This window comes from Sturnira hondurensis, unplaced genomic scaffold (assembly GCF_014824575.4).
Source record: "Sturnira hondurensis isolate 20B ecotype Veracruz unplaced genomic scaffold, ASM1482457v3 Scaffold0011472, whole genome shotgun sequence".
NCBI lineage: Eukaryota > Metazoa > Chordata > Mammalia > Chiroptera > Phyllostomidae > Sturnira > Sturnira hondurensis.
Window position 1 is genome coordinate 395880 of NW_028084103.1, and position 18242 is coordinate 414121.

Genomic DNA, 18242 nt, shown 5'->3' on the forward strand with positions numbered 1-18242 from the left:
CTAAAACACTGGCAATGTTATTCCACAGGTGTCTTTCCATTCTTGAATCAGTCTAATTTTAATCATTCCTTTTTTTCCTCTCTGGATACTTTTTTTAAAACAACTTTATTGAGGTATAATTCGCATGCAATAAAATCCATTCTAGTAGCATATAGAATTCACTGCTTTTTAGTATGTTCACAGATATGTGCAACCATGAGCATAGTAAATTTTAGAACATTTTAATTACCTCAGAAAACCCATACCTTTTATCTGTCACCCCCTATCTTTCTATTTAAGGTTTCCTAAGGAACTTCTAGTCTGTTTTTTGTCTTTAGAGATTTACCTATTTTGGAAATTTCATATAAATAGAATCATAATATGTAATCTTTTATGACTGATGTCTTTTACTTAGCATAATGTTTTCAAGATTTTATCCATGTTGTAGCATGCAGAAGCACTTCATTTTTTAACCGCTTATATTTTTTCTATAACACCAAATTTATCATTTTAAGTATTTTAAGTGTATAATTCATTGGTATCAAGTACACTCACAATGTTGTAATATAATATCACTACTCTTTCTGGAACTTACTGCTCTAAACAGAAACTCTTTATCAATTAAGCAATAACTCTGCATTCATTCTCTTCCCAGCCCCTGTAACTTCTAATCTACTTTCTGTCTATGAAATTGCCTACTCTAGGTACGTCTTACAAACTGAATCATACAATATTTGTCCTTATGTGTCTGGCTTCTTTCGCTTACCATATCTTCAAGGTTCATCCATGTTTTAGCATGTATTGGAACTTCATTTTATGGCTGAATAATATTCCATTGTATGAATATGCCAAGCTTTGTTTATTCATTCATCTGTTAATAGATTCTTGGATTATTTCCACTTTTTGGCTAAAATCAATACTACAATGAACATTGGCATACAAGTATATGTTCAAGTCCCTGTTTTGGATATATACCTAGGAATAGAATTGCTTTATCATATGGTAATTATATGTTTAGCATTTTGAGGACCCACCATACTGTTTTCCATGGTAGCTACACCATTTTACCTCCCCACCAGTAGTGTATGAGGGTTCCAGTTTTAACACATCCTAACTAATACTTATTTATCTGATGTTCTTTCTCATTATCCCCATCCTAGTGAGTATACAGTGGTATTTCATTGTGGTTTTGATTTGCATTTCTCTAATAATTAGTGATGTTAAACATTTTTATTATTGGGTCTTATTATTATTATTTTAGATATAAGTCCCTTACAGATATATGATTTATCTGGGTGGTACAATGAAGCTAGAACCACATTTAACTCTTGAATTGATGTTTTGTCGGTCATATCACTAGTGTAAATTCAAACTGCAAACCTACATAGGGCCTAGCATGTGGTTTATAAATTCTTGTGAGAAGAATGTACTGTGGTACACAAGAGTGAAAAAATGATGATTAGTATGTATTTGACTCTTCTTTACTTTTTGAAAAAAGTTTTTCTTTATTGATTTTTTTAGAGAGAGAAGAAGGGACAGAAAAGAGGTGAGGGAAAGAGAAATGTTGATGAGTGGCCTCTCACATGCACCTGAACTGGGGACCAAACCCACAACCTAGGCATGTTTGAAAAAGTAGAAATATTTGTTCTATATCTGTGAAATATGTCATTGGTATTTTAATTGGGATTGTGCTGAATCTATAAATTGCTTTGGTAGTATGGACATTTTAATGAGGTTAATTCTTCTTATCCATGAAGATGGCATGTGCTTCCACTTATTTGTGTCTTCTTCAATTTTCTTCATCACTGTTCTGTAGATTTCTGAGGACAGATCTTTTACCTCCTTGGTTAGGTGTATTCCTATGTACTTTATTTTTCTTGTTACTATATCAGATGGGATTTTTTTTCCTGATTTCTGTTTCTGATATTTCATTGTTGGTGTACAAAAATGCCTTTGATTTCTGAGTACTGACTTTGGATTCTGCTCTTTTGCTAAATTCATTTATTTGGTCAAGAAATTTTTTTTGGTGGAGTCTATAGGATTTTCTATGTACACTGTCATGTCATCTGGAAAACAGTGAAAGTTTTTTTTTCTCCTTTTCAATTTGGATGCCTTTTATTTCTTTTTTCCTGTCTGATTTCTGTAGCTAAAATTTTTCATATTGTGTTGAATAGAAGTGGTGAAAGTTGACACCTTTGTCTTGTTCCTGATGTTAATGGGAAAGCTTTTAGATTTTGCTCATTGAGTATCAAATTGGCTATAGATTTCTCATATATGGCCTTTATTATATTTTGGTATGCTCCCTGTACTCCCACTTTGCTGAGTGTTTTTATCATAAATGGGTGCTGAACTTTATCAAATACTTTTTCTGCATTTATTGATATGATTATGTGGGTTTTGTCTTTCCTTTTGTTTATATGCTGTATTACATATATTGATTTAAAATACTGTACCATCCTTCCATCTCTGTGATGAAGTCCACTTGATCATGGTGTATGACCTGATCAATGTATTGCTGGCTGCGGTTTGCCAATATTTTGTTGAGGATTTTAGTGTCTATGTTCATCAGCAATATTGGCCTGAAATTTTCTGTCTTTGTTGTGTCTTTATCTGGTTTTGGTATTAGAATGATGCTGGCTTCATAAAAAGAGTTTGGAAGTCTTCCATCATTTTGGATATTTTGGAATAGTCTGTGAAGAATAGAGGTTAGCTCTTCCTTAAATGCTTTGTAGAATTCTCCTGTGAAACCATCTGGTCCAGGGCTTTTGTGGGATGGGAGTTTTTTGATTACTGCTTCAATTTATTCTGCTGTTATTGGTCTGTTCAGGCTTTCTGCTTCTTCTACATTGAGTTTTGGAAGATTATATTTTTCTAGAAATTTGTCCATTTCACCTAGGTTTTCAAATTTCTTTAAATACAGTTCTTCATAGTAATTTCTTACAATCCTTTGTATTTTTGTGGTGTCAGTTGTAATCTTTCCTCTTTCATTTCTGATTGTGTTTATTTAGGTTCTCTCTCTTCTTTTCTTGATGAGCCTGCTTAAAGGCTTGTCTGTTGTTTTTTTTTTATCTTTTAAAAAACCAGCTCCTGGATTCATTGATCCTTAGAATTGTGCTTTTAGTCTCTATGTCATTTAATTCTGCTCTGATCTTTGTTATTTCCTTCCTTCTACTTCCTCTGGGCTGTCTTTGTTGTTGTTCCTTGAGTTCTTATAGGTGTAGGGTTAGGTTGGTTTTTTTTGAAATGTTTCTGTCTTTTTTAGGTAAGCCTATATTGCTATGAACTTCCCTCCCAGGACTGCCGTTACTGTGTTCCATAAGTTTTGGGTTGTTGTGTGTTCATTTTCATTTGTTTCATTACAACTTTTTCATCACTTTCTTGTTCTCATTGTTCCACCATTCATGGTATAATAATATGTTATTCAGTATCCATGAATTTGACTGTTTTTGAATTTTTTCCTTTGGCGTTGGTTTCTAGTTTCAAGCTATTGCGATCTAAGAAAATGCTTGGTATGATTTCAATTTTCTTGATTTTGTTAAGGCTTGTTTTGTGTTTTCATCTGATCTATCTTTGAAAATGTTCTATGTGCATTTGAAAAGAATGTGTATTTTGATCCTTTGGGATTAAAAGTTTCATATATGTACATGGACTTCTAGAAGGAGTTTATGAATTTTTGTTAGGTAGAAGTTTTTCTGTTTTTCAAACTGCAGTGTTTTATATTTTAAAAATAAAATTTAAAATGGCATCACAGGATACCAATTAAAATTTGTTTTTTATCGCCCCGGCTGGTGTGGCTCTGTGGACTGGGCACCAGCTTGCAAACCAAAGGGTCACTGGTTCAATTACCAGTCACGGCACATGCCTGGGTTGCGGGCCAGGTTCCTCAGTCGGCGATGTGAAGAGACAGCCACGCACTGATGTTTCTCTCCCTCTGTTTCTCCCTCCCTTCTTCTCTGTGCAAAAATAAATAAATAAAATATTTAAAATGTGTTTTTTATCACTACTGTGTAATATGAAAAAGACAAGCTTTGTTAAACTATTTTCCAATGATATCCTGAAGCCTTTTCACTTAATCAGTATAAAATTGACATTTGAGGAGATTTTGTTGCTCTTGTGTTCAACATATATTGTTATTTCTCCCTTTTTAAAAGTTTTTTCTCTTTTAACAGTGCCCTTATGTCTGCCATTTCTTATATTTACTTACCAAAAAAGATAATGGTGAGTATTTTTATCCCAGTTATATTACATTCACTGTGTTGAACTAGCATTTGTATTGCCTTTATAAAGTTAACTACTAGCATTAGTTCTATGACAGAGTTTTGTGGGAATTGTTTTTTAGTACTTTTATCTAAGCATTTGCTTAATTGTTTAACTGGGGTGTTTATATTCTTGTGTAGTAACAAGGAGGTGTATGAGCCATATCCATAGTATTTTTTTTAACCTTTTCTAGTCAAACCATTTCGTGTGAGAAAACTGCTTGATCTTCAGGCAAAAATGGTGAGTACCACAAAGGCCCAGAACTAGCCAGTGATAGTGATAAATATTGGGCTAGGCTTTGGAGATAGAAAAGGGAATGAGTCATTACCTTCAATCAACTTTTTGTCTAGGCAACTCAGTCAACAAAATTAAACTGAATCAAACTATGGTCAAGGAAGAGAGGTGATCCTTGAGAGACATTTTAAGGCAGGAGTGTCAAACTCATTTTCACCAGGGGCCACATCAGACTCGTGGTTGCCTTCAAAGGCCTGAAATAATTTTAGAACTGTATAACTGTAACTATCCTTAACTGTTTAGGAGTTGAAATTATATTTGGCCCTTATCGAAGGCAACTTTGAGGCTCATGTGGCCCCCGGTGAAAATGAGTTTGACACTCCTGTTTTAAGGGATGAATAGTGTTTAACTAGGTCATGAAAGAAGAGCAGGGCACTCCTGACAGAAGGAATAGAATGAGCAGATGTGTAGATGTAAAGCTGTTTGGGGAACTGGGTTGGTGTGGCTGGAAAATAAGCGTCAGGGTATAGTCAGAAACAACTACTTTATTTTATTAAAATAAAGTGACCAGTTTATTTTTGGGTGCATGTATGGGTGTAATCTAGGAAAGTGGTCTCTTATGGATACTTACACTTCAGTATATCCTCCTGACCGTTATCTCTTGCCCTTATAGCTGTCTTGCATTGTTATTTCCACTATGCCTGTAAGGTAACAAAAGTCTGTGAAGCTTTGGGTACAACGCACTAGGTAGTTGTAGTGCGTATGCCTAACTCCTGAAACCTTCATGACCCACCTGAAAACATTCAGATTTAATGAAAAACACAAACACATGTCCACATTTATGCTTCTCCAGTGAGAGGTTTCCTGTTGGTACAATTCAGTGATCTTCTTTTATAGCTTCCTGTTTTGGTTCTGTGGATACCGTATTTTCTTTTAGCTCTGAGAGGATATTAATAGTAATGTTTTTGTCCAGATTGAATCTTACTTCACACTAACAAAAATTGTGAAAATGATGTGCTTTTTTGCATGTTAACACCAAAACATTTTAATAGAATAAGAAAATTCTTACCATAAATAAGATCTTGCGGATTTGTATTAAGTGGAACAAAAACCATATGTTCAAATGAATGATTTTGTACATTAGTGTGTAAAAATTTTAAACCCATAGTTTTTCAATCCATTTATTTACTGAAGTGCAGAAAACTGTACTTGAACAATAAAATAATTTTAAAAAATTTAAACCCAAACATTAATTATATGGCTTTATTATCAACATTCTGTATAGTACATTACTAAATTATTCCATTATCAATATTCATTTATAAAGACGTATGCATAAATGGCTTTGATTTTGGTGAATTTGTTCAAATTCAATAATGTCAAGCCAAGAAGACATAGCCATGCCTCCCATGTAACCTAACATATAGAATGGCAATAGCCATAATGAGCACATGTTAACAAATGTATTGGATTTGTTGGAATTGTCCTTGTGTTGGTGAACATGGATGGTGGGAAGCAGAGCAAGCATGTCAGTATTTTATAAGTGCCAGGACCCAGTGAGAGCAATCTTTGCAACAGGAAGGAGGGGGAGTTGGATCTATCTTAAGGGTTGGTGAGGGTGGTTTCTAGGATTCTCTCTCTACCAGGCACAAGCCTGTGTGACTTGGGCTGTGATTTTTTTTTCTGTTCTCAAATTTGTCTCTGTGACCTCAAGAGTTCCTTTCTTTAGTTTATTTCATGGTAGAGGCTTCTCTCTAATGCCTGGTAAACATTTTTTTGTTTATATTTAATTGTAAAGCGCTAAAATGGTGATTGGAAACTGGTGTGTGTGAGAAGGACTTGTCTATTGCAGGATCTTAATATATCTTTCATTGGGGAGCCACACCCCCAATGATTGTGTCACTTTTCCCAGAAATGAATTCTGTCTCCTGCCTAGAGGTTGTATTAGTTAGGCTTCTCTAGAGAAACAAAACCAATAGGGGGTGTGTATGTATGTGTTATTTGTTTATTTTAAGAAATTGGCTCAGAAGATTATAGATGCCAGTGAGTACAGAATCTTCAGGGTGGGCCAACAGTCTGGAGACTCAGTAGAGCTGCTATTCCAGTCCAAGTCCAAAGGCAGTCTATTATAGAATCAGGAAGAACTGTTGTTTCAGATGCAGTCTGAAGGCACTCTGCTGGAGAATTTTCTCTTGCTTCCAGAGGCTCATCTTTTTATTCCATATAGGCTTTCACCCGATTGAATGAGACCCACATGCATTATGGAGGGCAATCTTATTTACTCAAAGCTTATAGACTTAAGAGTAAATCATCAAAACACCTTCACAGAAACACGCAGAATACTTCGGCACCCCATGGTCTAACCAAGTGGGACCATCACAAGGATAGGAACCTGGCTACTAAAACTCTGAGACATAAGCAGTGGAAGGGGATGGAGAGAAGTCCTGGTACACACTATCACAGTTGTGCCTGCTGTCTAAGTCCAGCTTTATTTTCAGAGAGTAAAACCCTCATGTTTGCTTATAAGTGTAGTGAAGGAATTTGTAGTTCTAACTGCTTCTTATGTAGGCTTTCAACCGATCCTCCTGTTTTTTGCCACTCTTGCAGCTCTACTTTTCAGAGGCATCTGGTTCTACAAATTCCTGAGCCTTTCTGGGAGTTCTCAAGCGTGAATCTGCTGCTTTTGAGGTTTTTTCCTATTGCTGCTTTAGGCTTCGTTTTCTCTGTTCTGCTAAGCTGATTACTATTTGTTCATCTTCATTCTAGGTTCCAAAATCTTTTTGAGATCTCTCATTTGCTATTGTCTCATCTCTCATTCACCTAAACTTGTGTTTATGCCTTCTTAATTCCTTTACTTTTTAGTGGGGCTTTAGGAGGGCTCAGAGTTAAACATGTAATATGTTTAGTATACCATATTTAACTTTTTACAAAAATAATTGACTTTTAATAAAAGGTTTATTGAAACACAATTCACATACCATACAACTCACCCATTTTAAGTGTATAATTCAGTGCTTTTTAGTATAGTCACAAAACTATGGAAAGTCTTTTTAAAAAGAAAAAGGTGTTCACTTTGTAACAACAAAGACAGTTTCAGTTAAGTAGGCCATAAATTCTAAAGTTCTCTCCACTACTAAGTAATTGCTCTATCAAAAAAGCATTTCAGCTGAAAGCAAACACTCTGATACTAATTGATGAGTACAGAGACCAGAAGATGCTTCAGCATAGACAAATTAGGCCATTTTTGTTTTGTTAAAATAAATTTAATTTTAAGAAGCTGTTTTTTTAAGCCCCATTTTCTGCCTTCTTTATTTTGTATGGTATTTGAGTTAACAAAAGTGTAATGTAACAAAACAATTGGGTTACTTCCTTGGAATTCATTTTGGTGGTATGCTTTCTCTAGATAGCCAGATATATCAAACATAAGTATCCAGCAGTAATGACTTCTGTCATTGTAAAATTAATGTTTTTCATAAGACTTGTTTCAGTTATAGGAAGCAGCTTGGCTACCACATACCAATTGTTAGATTTCCTAATCCATTATTTAGGAATTATGGTAACAGTAGATTAATATTTCCTTTGCTCTATTTTCCTGGCTTCCCTTTTTGACTTCTCACATTCCTGTTCAAATCAAGAATGAGTATCCCTGACTGGTGTGGCTCAGTGAGTTGGGCATCTTCCTGTGAACCAAAAGGTCACCAGTTTAATTCCCTGTCAGGGCACATGCCTGAGTTGCTGGTCAAGTCCCTGGTTGGGGGTGTGCAGGAGGCAACCGATTGATGTATTCTCTCCCTCTCTTTCTCCCTCCCTTCCTCCCTCTCTAAAAGTAAATTTGAAAATCTTAAAAAAAAAAAGATTAGTGAACTTTGAATCCTGAATATGCTCCAAGTGCGAGTAAGCTGTTCTAGCAGGTATCGCTGGTAACCTTAAGGCATAGGTAAATAAAAGAGAGAAAATATAAGGAAGAATTAAAATAGGGACAAAGCTCATAAAAGAGAAGATAATAAGTTGGTGAAGGTTGTTTTATGATAGTTGTTTTAAATGCCTGGTTATTTATTCCTTGATTTTCTGTAGCATCTTTCCATAATGATATTGCATAGTAAAATGAGGGTCTGAATATGTGTTTAATTTGTTTATTCTGTTGTTACTCTTTTTTCTTACTGACCACAGAATTGAAAATTGAAAACTCTCATTTTTATTTCAGGGAATGCAGCCTTATCTCCATGCTTTGTTGTCACTGTATAAGTTCTTTGTTCCCACTTTGATTTCTGTCTCTTTGCCTATAAAGAAGAAGGTAAGTGATTGAGGAGTGATCAATTATATTGAGATTGAAATATGTTATTTTTTATTAATTTACCAATTTGGACTGAACTGTTTATATATACTGTTTTAAGATCTAGCATTGTGGCAGTGTTTCTGGGAAGTTTTTTTTTTAGGGATGGGCACTTCATTTTGATTCCACTTAATGTATTTAATAGATTCTTAATAGATAAAAAAACTTTAAATGGATTTGCATGGGTACAAAGTATTTTATAATCAATATACTTTCAATTAATGAGTTTTAGATTTTATGTTGCTTCAACTTACAGGTACCTACTCTCATATGTACTTTACGTCCAAATTTATAGATATATTTTAAGAATTCAGAGAACCTGTGGAAGACAGCTCTAGTTGCTGTGAGGCAAAGGAATCAGGGACTTTCTTCAGAACCTCTAAAGCTGATGTTAGGTTCAGCCAATGTCCGTCCTGGAAAAAGAGTAAGTATCTAAAACCTCAGATGAGTTTGTGATGAATTTTTTTTATTAAATCCAAACAATAACCATTTGTATGTTATAAGAGATTATAGATATTTAAATATGGTTTTATTACTTAAGATTCTATGCAACCCACATTCAGACTTCATTCATTGAACCACATTAGCAACTTCTTTTACATTTATAGTTTGTAGCCTGTTTAGTCCATTGATAGATTATTTTATTGTCTTTCTCCTTTAGAAATGGAATTCTCACTCACTTATACCAGTGCTAAATTCTAGTAGCCACAGCAAAGAATATGGAAAGAAAGGAATGTGTCTTTCTGATTATCTCTGTAGTAATACACCATTTCCAGTAGAACAGCTTAAAAGCTTCCCTCAACTCTTGCAGAACATTCACTGCTTAGAGGTATGTGACTGAACCATGTGCTGATTTGCATTTTCCATTTGTTCTACATGGCCTATCCTTCTGTTATATATTTCCTATCTGATGATTTGCTTGTTGCTCTGACCTATAGTACATTACTTTTTGCATACTTAAGTTGACTAATTTTTCTGTCTTTGCAGCTGCCTTCTCAGATGGGTGCAGTGCTGAACAATTCTTTGCTACTTCACTATATTAATTGTGTCAGAGATGAATCAGTTTTACTGAGGCTGTATCATTGGTTGAATCAAACATTACAAGAAGGTAAAAACTGCCCTGGCTGGTACAACTCAGTGGATTGAGCGAGGGCCTGAGAACCAAACAACTGCGGTTCGATTCTCAGTCAGGGCACATGCCTGGGTTGCAGGCCAGTTCCCAGCAGGGGACACACAAGAGACAACCATTGATATTTCTCTCCTTCTCTCCTTCCCTTGCCCTCTAAAGATAAATCAATAAAATCTCTTTAAAATGTTCAAAAAAGAAGGTAAAAACTGATATTTAAAAGTTGGATAATTAAGGAAGGAACAACAGTTTACAAATAGGTTCCTTTTATAATTGTGCCAAATCCTAGACAGGAGGAGATGTAATTATTACTTGGATAATAATCGTAAAATTACAACAGTGCTTCCATTGTTGCAATTTTAACATCAGTAAGAAGGGAGGTGTGTTGGTAAGGAAATACTGCTGGATGGCCACCAAAACTCATTGGGTAGCTCCACTTTGATGACCATCACAGTCCACAGCTTTTTTATCTTTCTATGTCCAGCCATTAAGCCACAGATTCTACAGATCAGTGCTAACCAAACTCAGGAGACTGTTGTATAAGCCAGAATATCACCTTATTATTTCATACCAGAAGTGATTCTGGTGACCAAAATTGTTCATGTCTCTCAACTAGAGTATCTCTTCTTTGCTATGAGTATATATGGGAGCAAAATGAGTCATTAGATGATTTCTTAATTATAGAATTGAAGGAAAGGGCAGCGAGGGAGTTTTTCATCCAGGCCATAGTAAATCTTGATCATTTCATTCCTCCACAGAGTCAATTTCTCTGAAGATAGTATTTTGTTCACCAGATTGTTTCTTACCTGAATGAGCAATTCCTGACTCTTGGAGTGTTTAAAAATCAGTTTTAGTCAATTCCATATTAACTCTCCCTTTTCTGCTCGAGTCTTGTACAGTTAATTGGATTTCTACTTACTAATGTCCTACCACTCTTAGATTTCCCCAGGTCACCCTAATTGAAGTTTAGGGCATTCAAAAATTTAAATTCATATATTTATAGTTCTTGGATCACTATGTGACATAAAGTTGTTCACATTGCTTATATGTAAATTTTAGCAGTTCATTTTTTTCATTATAAGCTTTCCCCCTATATTACCAGGTTTTTGAGGAATATCTCACTAGTACCTCCACATACTTATTGCAGTCTGTAGTGTGAGTTGGCTAAAGTGTAAAAGATTGATGGCTTATTTATATTTATTTGCCATGTATTTGTTGCTTTATAGTTATGGTAATTATGTTTTGTGTAGTTTTAATTGCTGTGCTGCCAGATACTTATGTTTAATATTTATGCTCCAGAATGCCTTTGGTACAAGGTGAATAATTATCAATGTGAAAAAGAATTTACCAGCTTCCTGGACACTATCATCAAGGCAGAGTGCTTCTTACAAGTAAGAGTCCACTATTGCAGACTCCACCACTTCTTAATAAAATGTATTTGGTTATGCATTGAAAATCTTTTCTGCAGTGCTTGACATCTTTTGTAAGCCATATTTGCTCAATTCAAAACTCATAAATAGAGCTGAATTGAGTTGACATTTGTCTCCATATGGTTGAATTTGAAGAAAATTATTTGTTAAATAATGCAAATAAGAGAGAATGGCCTATAATTTAAAAGAACAAGCTGAAGATGTAAATGGATATGTTCAATTAATTGAATTAGCCAGTTATGATCAACCTCATGGGGTCACTTCTTGTGTTCTTATAATCAACAAACATTTTTTAAATGTTGAGATGTTCCAGCTAATTAATTATTTGGCCTGGATAATCCTGAGTTGTATTTGAAGCTGCAACTCAGGTATCAGCTCTATGAGGAAACCTCTACCCAGTGCCCCAGTATACGGGTTAAATGCTTGTTCAGTGTGCCCCCTTAGCTCTCTTGTGGTTACCTGTATTATGACTTTCAGCATCTATTTTTCTGCACATTATGACCTCCTGGTGGGTTGGGACCATGTCTAAATTTTCTTCCTGTACGAGTGTTAAGCTTGGTACCTGGTACAAAAGAGATGCTCAATAAATGTTTGCTGAATAAATCTTTAGGATTGGGCATGAAACTATTGAATTGGAAATTGGGGGTGGATGATGCTGGTGCGGAGAAAGGAATAAATTTAAGTTGACTTTTTAGGTTTGCTGCTTGGGAGGATGATGGTGGCATTCAATGAGAAAGGGAATATAGGAGAAGCAGGCTTGGAAGGAAAGATAAATTTGATTTAAAAGATACATGTGGGGCATCTGAGAGGTCGTAAGTAGTAGACAGTTAAATAAGGCTTCTAGAGTGCAGGAATGAGAATTGGGCTTGAGATGCAGATTAGGATTGACAATATAGATGGTAGCTTTAGCTGTTATGGATAAGATTGTCCAGAGAATTGATGTCAAGAGAAGGTCTGGAAGAGAGTTCTGGTCTATTAAGGCTCTTAAGGCTCAGGGCAGCAAAGGACAAAAGGAAAGCCTTATCCTCACTTTGGTGGAAATGTAAACAGCATAGACAGTCCAGGTGGAGCTGCCTAGATTTTGGATATGATCCATGGTCTCTAATGAAGGTTCACTCTTATTATATAGCATTGCATACATTTTGTTGACTGTTCACATGACTGCGTGTACTCCAAAAGAATACATTTTTTCTGTCTTTAAAACTACTTCATAAGTTGACTTTTTGCCATCTTTCCAATTGATGAAGTTTATGGTATTTGAAAACTATGTTCATTAAAGATGGTAATATATCCAAATATTGATCATCTGAGCCTTATTATGGGGAGGTCTTATACCTAACACAAGGATTTTAATTATGTTGATGACAAAATTAGTCTAAGAGTAAAACTGCTGTATCGAAGAATATAGCAGTTTTTGCTATATTCTTCTCTAAACTGGTTGTTTAGAGAGCAGTTAAGACTAAAGAGTTCCATAAGAGGTTTTATAATGAACTTGTGTTACAGGAGGGGTTTTATTCTTGTGAAGCATTCCTATACAAGAGCCTTCCTCTCTGGGATGGCTTCTGCTGTCGATCACAGTTCCTTCAACTTGTGAGCTGGATCCCTTTTACTAGCTTCTCTGGTATGTATCATGAAAATTTGGAATAATATGTAATTCAATGTATTAATTAAAAGGCTTCTGAATAATCTTTTTTTTTTTAATTCCTAGAGGTGAAACCATTTATTTTTGACCATCTGGCACAACTCTTTTTTACATCAACCATTTATTTCAAGGTAAAAAAAAACTATCTTGCTTACATTCAGTAGGGAATATTATCCTATGACCAGTGGTACATGATTCCAAACCCACATTATGTCATGGTTTTCTAATAGGATTCTGTTGGACCTAGATTTGAGGTACTGCATCCCTGAAATCAAAGTTAATGCATAGTTTTCTGTTTTTAATGGTTTTGTTGTATGTAGTTTTCTTAAACTGTTTCCTCTTGTAGCAGATGACAAAGGGAATAAACAGGTTGCAAATAAGTATTAGGAAAAACAAAGTGGGAAATACTTAAGCCTGTTTAGTTCGATTGTTGTTGTTGATATATTTGTGGATACACTTATTCATTTCACCATTATTTATTAAGCACCCATTATGTGGTAGACACCCTTTTTGACTTTGGGAATACAGTAATGACCAAAGAAAACAAAACTTCCTCTGACATTCATATTATATATTTATAATATAGTTGTTTTCTGCTAATAAAGTTATCTCAACCTTATATGATAAATTATGTTACTATTTTGGGGAATTCTCAAAAAAAACCATGTGGCTTCCAGGAGTTCTACCAGAGTTTGAGAGCCACTTTCTTATAGAATGGTTATTCCTATTCCAAAAGAGTGACAGTATAACTAATATTTCCTTTATAAATTTTTCTTCACCTTAAATCACCTATTGTTGGCCACATTTTGAGGAAAAAATATGTTATTCTGGAGTTTGTCATAATCAAATGGCATTTTACAATTTCCTGTCACATTAGCTTGGATTTGAAGTTACTTATATTATTTGTGATTTACTATTGGGCCAATAACATTCATATGACAATACATACCACTTCTTCCAGCTAATATAGTTTCAGGGTTTAATTTTACAGATGCTGTGATTCTCTTCTGAACTTCTAGTATGGTTATCCTTTGTTTCTTATTCCATCAGTCTGGAGAGCTACTTATCTATAAATATTAGGTTGAACCATATGAAATTGCCATTTTTGTAGATAATGGATATTTGACAATTAGCAATTTTATATGGTCCAGCCTAATAAGTAAATGGACATTTATTCACACACACACACACACGCACACACATACACACATACATATGTATTTATATTTGAGAGTGGGAGGTGGGGAGAGGAAGGAATGGAGAAAGGGAAATAGACAATGGGCCAAGGACAGAACTCGAGACTACTCATTATTTAATTTTCAGCTGAAAAAGAGAGTCTAATGAAGGAACATTTTCAAGAAGTGCTAAAATGTAATGTCATCAACCAATGTTACTCAAATAAATTTAATTTTTAAAAAGTATGTAAAGAACCAGGACAGCAGTAGTGCCAAGCAAACAATACAGGATATCAAGGAGAGAAATACTATTGCTATATATTCAAGGCCCAGAAAGATAAGGACCAAAAATTTTTCCTTTGCAATTGAAAATCCAGAGATTTTAGCTGCTTTTATGAACAGTTTCATGGGAGTGTGGTAGAGGCCAGAATGTGAAAGTTGAGGAGTCAATGAGAAGTGAAGATAAGTCAATGAGTATAGACTGTGTTTCAAAAAGTTTGGCTAAAAAGATGAGGTATAGAGATAGCTATAGTGGGACTTTGAATCAAGGGAAACTTGTGGGTATTTTTGTCTTTTGTTTTTGTCTCCATAATGTTAGAATCCTGAGCATGTTTATTGATAGAAGGACCCAGTTGAGAAGAGGGAGAGTTTGAAAATGGAGGAGGGATGAGGAATAAATGGTGGTGCAGGGATTCAGAGAATACATGACAGTACTGGTTTAAGAGTAGATAGAGGGATTTGCTTGAATGGATGTTGAGGGGTTGGCAGATACCACTTATTCTCTAAGCCTGTGGACAAGGATTTACACATAGGAGGGTATACCCTCATATATATTTGTATAGTTGGAAGAAAGGGCAAAAAATTGAAATACTTCGTGTCTAAAAATGTTAAATTTCTCAAAATAATAAGTGAGTTGTAGAGGTCATAAATGAATAGTGTGTTCACAAAGGTATTATGTGCCTAGAACAGCCACTGAGAAAAATAGGGGACAGAACCGACTGAAGACAGATGAAAGGATTAAGATTCATTTAGGGCTCAGATGAAGTTGGAGGCCATAAATTTGGAGTGGTGCCAATCTGTATAGTTGTGTATTTTCCTTCAGCTCAGATGTAAGAGCAAACTAAGTTATGAGGTTGAATCAGTTAGGGTTTTGCTAGTAGGTACAGTGAATGGCAGTTGTGATGGATAAGTATGATAGATAGAGATATGGATAGAGTAGATAGGTAGATGAGGCCAGGAAAAAACTGGAAAGTGACATTAACAATCAGGGGATTGAATGCCTCTGAAGTTAAAGAGCAAGAATAACTAGTTGGAGTTGATGGAGTAAGAAAGCTGGAAAAATAGGAGGTCATAACAAAGAAAGGATAATAGTAGATTTTGGTAGTGGTTCCATTTGCATTATGATAAAGTTTAGTGTGTGGGTGTATAACTAAGGTCGACTGACGGTGAAGGTTATTTGTTTTGAGGTCAAAGAACTGTGAAGCTGAATGAAGTATTGGTTGGAACATCTTCATGGACGCTGACAACTGAGGTGTTGATGCCAGGACTTGAGGCAGAGAGTGCCAAGGTTTTCAATGAATGTAGATGACTTACCAACAGATAGATAGAGATAATTCAGTTTTAGGAATGAATTAGTAAAAGTAAAAGTTAGTATAGTTGGATAGTGTAAACATCACGGGAGAAAGGGATTTTTATGTAAGGAAGGAGGATTAATAACTTGGAAATAGTGTTGAAGATGGATAGCTTTTGTGTTGTATTAAAAAACCAAAGTAAGTGTACTCAAATTCATGAGAAAAACTGACTATAGGAAAGTGCAATCTGAAATGGGGCTTTGATAGTAGCCTAACAAATTTAGCTAATGTTACTGCTAATGAGATTCTGTAGGTCAAAAAATATTTGTAAATATTCTAAAACAAAGCATTTTTTTTTCCTGTGGCGCCTGATTAAATTGAAGATCCATTTATTTTTTATATCTTTTTAAAGCTGACTCTCTTTATTTATTTATTTTTTAATCCTCACCTGAGGACTTTTTTTCATTGCATTTTTAGAGAGGAGGGGAGAGAGATAAACATTGATGTGAGAGAGAAGTGTTGATCGGTTGCCTCCAATATGTGCCTGGTCTGAGAATTGCACATACATGAACCCACAGTCTAGGTGTGTGCTCTGACTGGGAATTGAACCCACAACCTTTTTGTTATAGGATGATGCTCCAACCAACTGAGCTACACCAGCCAGGACTGACTCCCTTCTTAAAGAGCGATTTATTTCTGATTTTATATTTACCTTTTAAACAATAAAGTAATTTATGAAAAATAAAAAATAAAATAAAAGTTAAAAAATGAAAGAAGGGCTTATATTTTGTTTTCATATCAGCAGTAAGGAGCTGGGGCACTGCTTACCTCCAAGTGTTGAAGTGGGATGTGGAAATGTGTTTAGAGGAAGCAGTACCCTGGCTGGGTGGAGAGGGAGAGTCAGAATGCGATGAGAGTAAGAAAGCAGAGAAAGCATTCTTTGAAGATAATGAAGGTGTAGGTTTAGATTACCATGGGTTAGAGGTTCTGGAAACTGCAGTTGAAAGATTTGGGAAGGATGGGATCAGTGAAAGGGGGAAAGAAGCACAGAAAAGTATAGAGTACAAGAAAGGATAGGTGACTAAAGGAGCTTTCATTCATACCTCAAAGTGATATGCCAATTTCTTTTTGTTTGTTTTTTTTAATTTTTTAGAATATTTATTTATCTTTAGAGGGGAAGGAGAGAGGGAGAGAAACATCAATGTATGGTTGCCTTTCATGCATCCCCTGCTGGGAGTTGGCCTGCAGGGAACCAGCCTGCAACCCAGGCATGTGCCCTGACTGGGAATCGAACCGCGATCCTCTGGTTCACAGGCTCGTGCTCAATCCACTGAGCTACACCAGCCAGGGCGCCAATTTCTTTTTGAAATGTCCAAACCTATAGAGAATTTGTGTAAGAGTTTATGTGAGCCAAACTGATGATATGCTGGGAAGCAAGATCTGATGCTCCAAAGTGACAATCGGTTTATTTTCTGCATTCAGAATTAATGAGGGAACATAAAGAAGTTTACATGAAGGTGGGAGAAAGCAACATAGAGATTGGATTACAGGATAATTAACAAGATTATGTGCTTTCTTGAGAGTGGTCTGGAAAAGAGTATAACTTCTGGCATTTTGAAGATATGTTAACCTAGATGTGTAAGAATAATAGTCAGTACTTGTTTAACCCTGTGGAGATTGCTGTCAAAAAATTGCAGCACACATCATATGTATCTGAGAGATACATTCATTACTAGGATGTGCTGAAATGCAAAAAAAAAAAAACACCTGCAAGTTTGCATTTATTATATTTATATAATAAAATGTATGATTTTTAAATTTATTTTCAGTTACAATCTAGAAATTATTGAAGAAATATAAAAACATAAAGGTTAAAGATTTTTCTTTTCAAATAATGGAAACAGGGATATTGCTAAAAATACATTAATTAATCAGAATCTTCAATTGGCTTTGCAAAACCTTTGTAACAGTTATCGCAAACAATATTTCTATCTATGCTCAAGGAATAAATACTTTTTACCACACTTGCAAAAATATTTCAATAAGCAACTCTAGTAGTATTCACTGAAGTTCTTCAACATCTCTTGGATTATCGAATTGATACATTTTTTCTAGCCATTTTCAACTGTAAATGAGAAAAAAAGCACAACACTGATTTCAGAGTTTGTAATATCTCAGATACAATTTACTATCGAGTATCACACACCCTTATGAAATATGTATTACAAACAAACTGAGGACTTAAACATCACGCCTTAACATTAGTCACATATAAATGCATAGCTAGTCATGACTTTGAATCTTTGCAGCTGATATATGTAACAATATTTAAGAAAAAAGTTTATTTGTATTTCTCAGATTAGCCACGACCTCTGCGGGATTAAAAAAACTTTTACTAATGAGCCCTGGCTGGTGTGGCTCAGTGGATTGAGTGCTAACCTGCCAATCAAAAGGTCGCTGGTTCAATTCCCAGTCAGGGCACATGCCTGGGTTGC

General features: G+C 35.1%; 1 protein-coding gene across 2 annotated transcripts in view; it reads left to right on the forward strand.

Annotated features, from left to right (window-relative positions):
- Positions 1 to 18242, forward strand: part of CENPI (centromere protein I) — a 77050-nt gene that overhangs the window by 15679 nt on the left and 43129 nt on the right. Inside the window, exons 6-14 of one of the 2 annotated variants that reach the window (XM_037060188.1) lie at positions 4149 to 4197; positions 4430 to 4476; positions 8675 to 8764; positions 9099 to 9227; positions 9465 to 9632; positions 9791 to 9911; positions 11229 to 11320; positions 12863 to 12980; positions 13068 to 13132. In XM_037060188.1, coding sequence (XP_036916083.1) covers positions 4149 to 4197; positions 4430 to 4476; positions 8675 to 8764; positions 9099 to 9227; positions 9465 to 9632; positions 9791 to 9911; positions 11229 to 11320; positions 12863 to 12980; positions 13068 to 13132 — 879 coding nt within the window. The remainder of the gene's footprint in view (positions 1 to 4148; positions 4198 to 4429; positions 4477 to 8674; positions 8765 to 9098; positions 9228 to 9464; positions 9633 to 9790; positions 9912 to 11228; positions 11321 to 12862; positions 12981 to 13067; positions 13133 to 18242) is intronic. The other variant, XM_037060189.1, reaches the window with a different exon arrangement.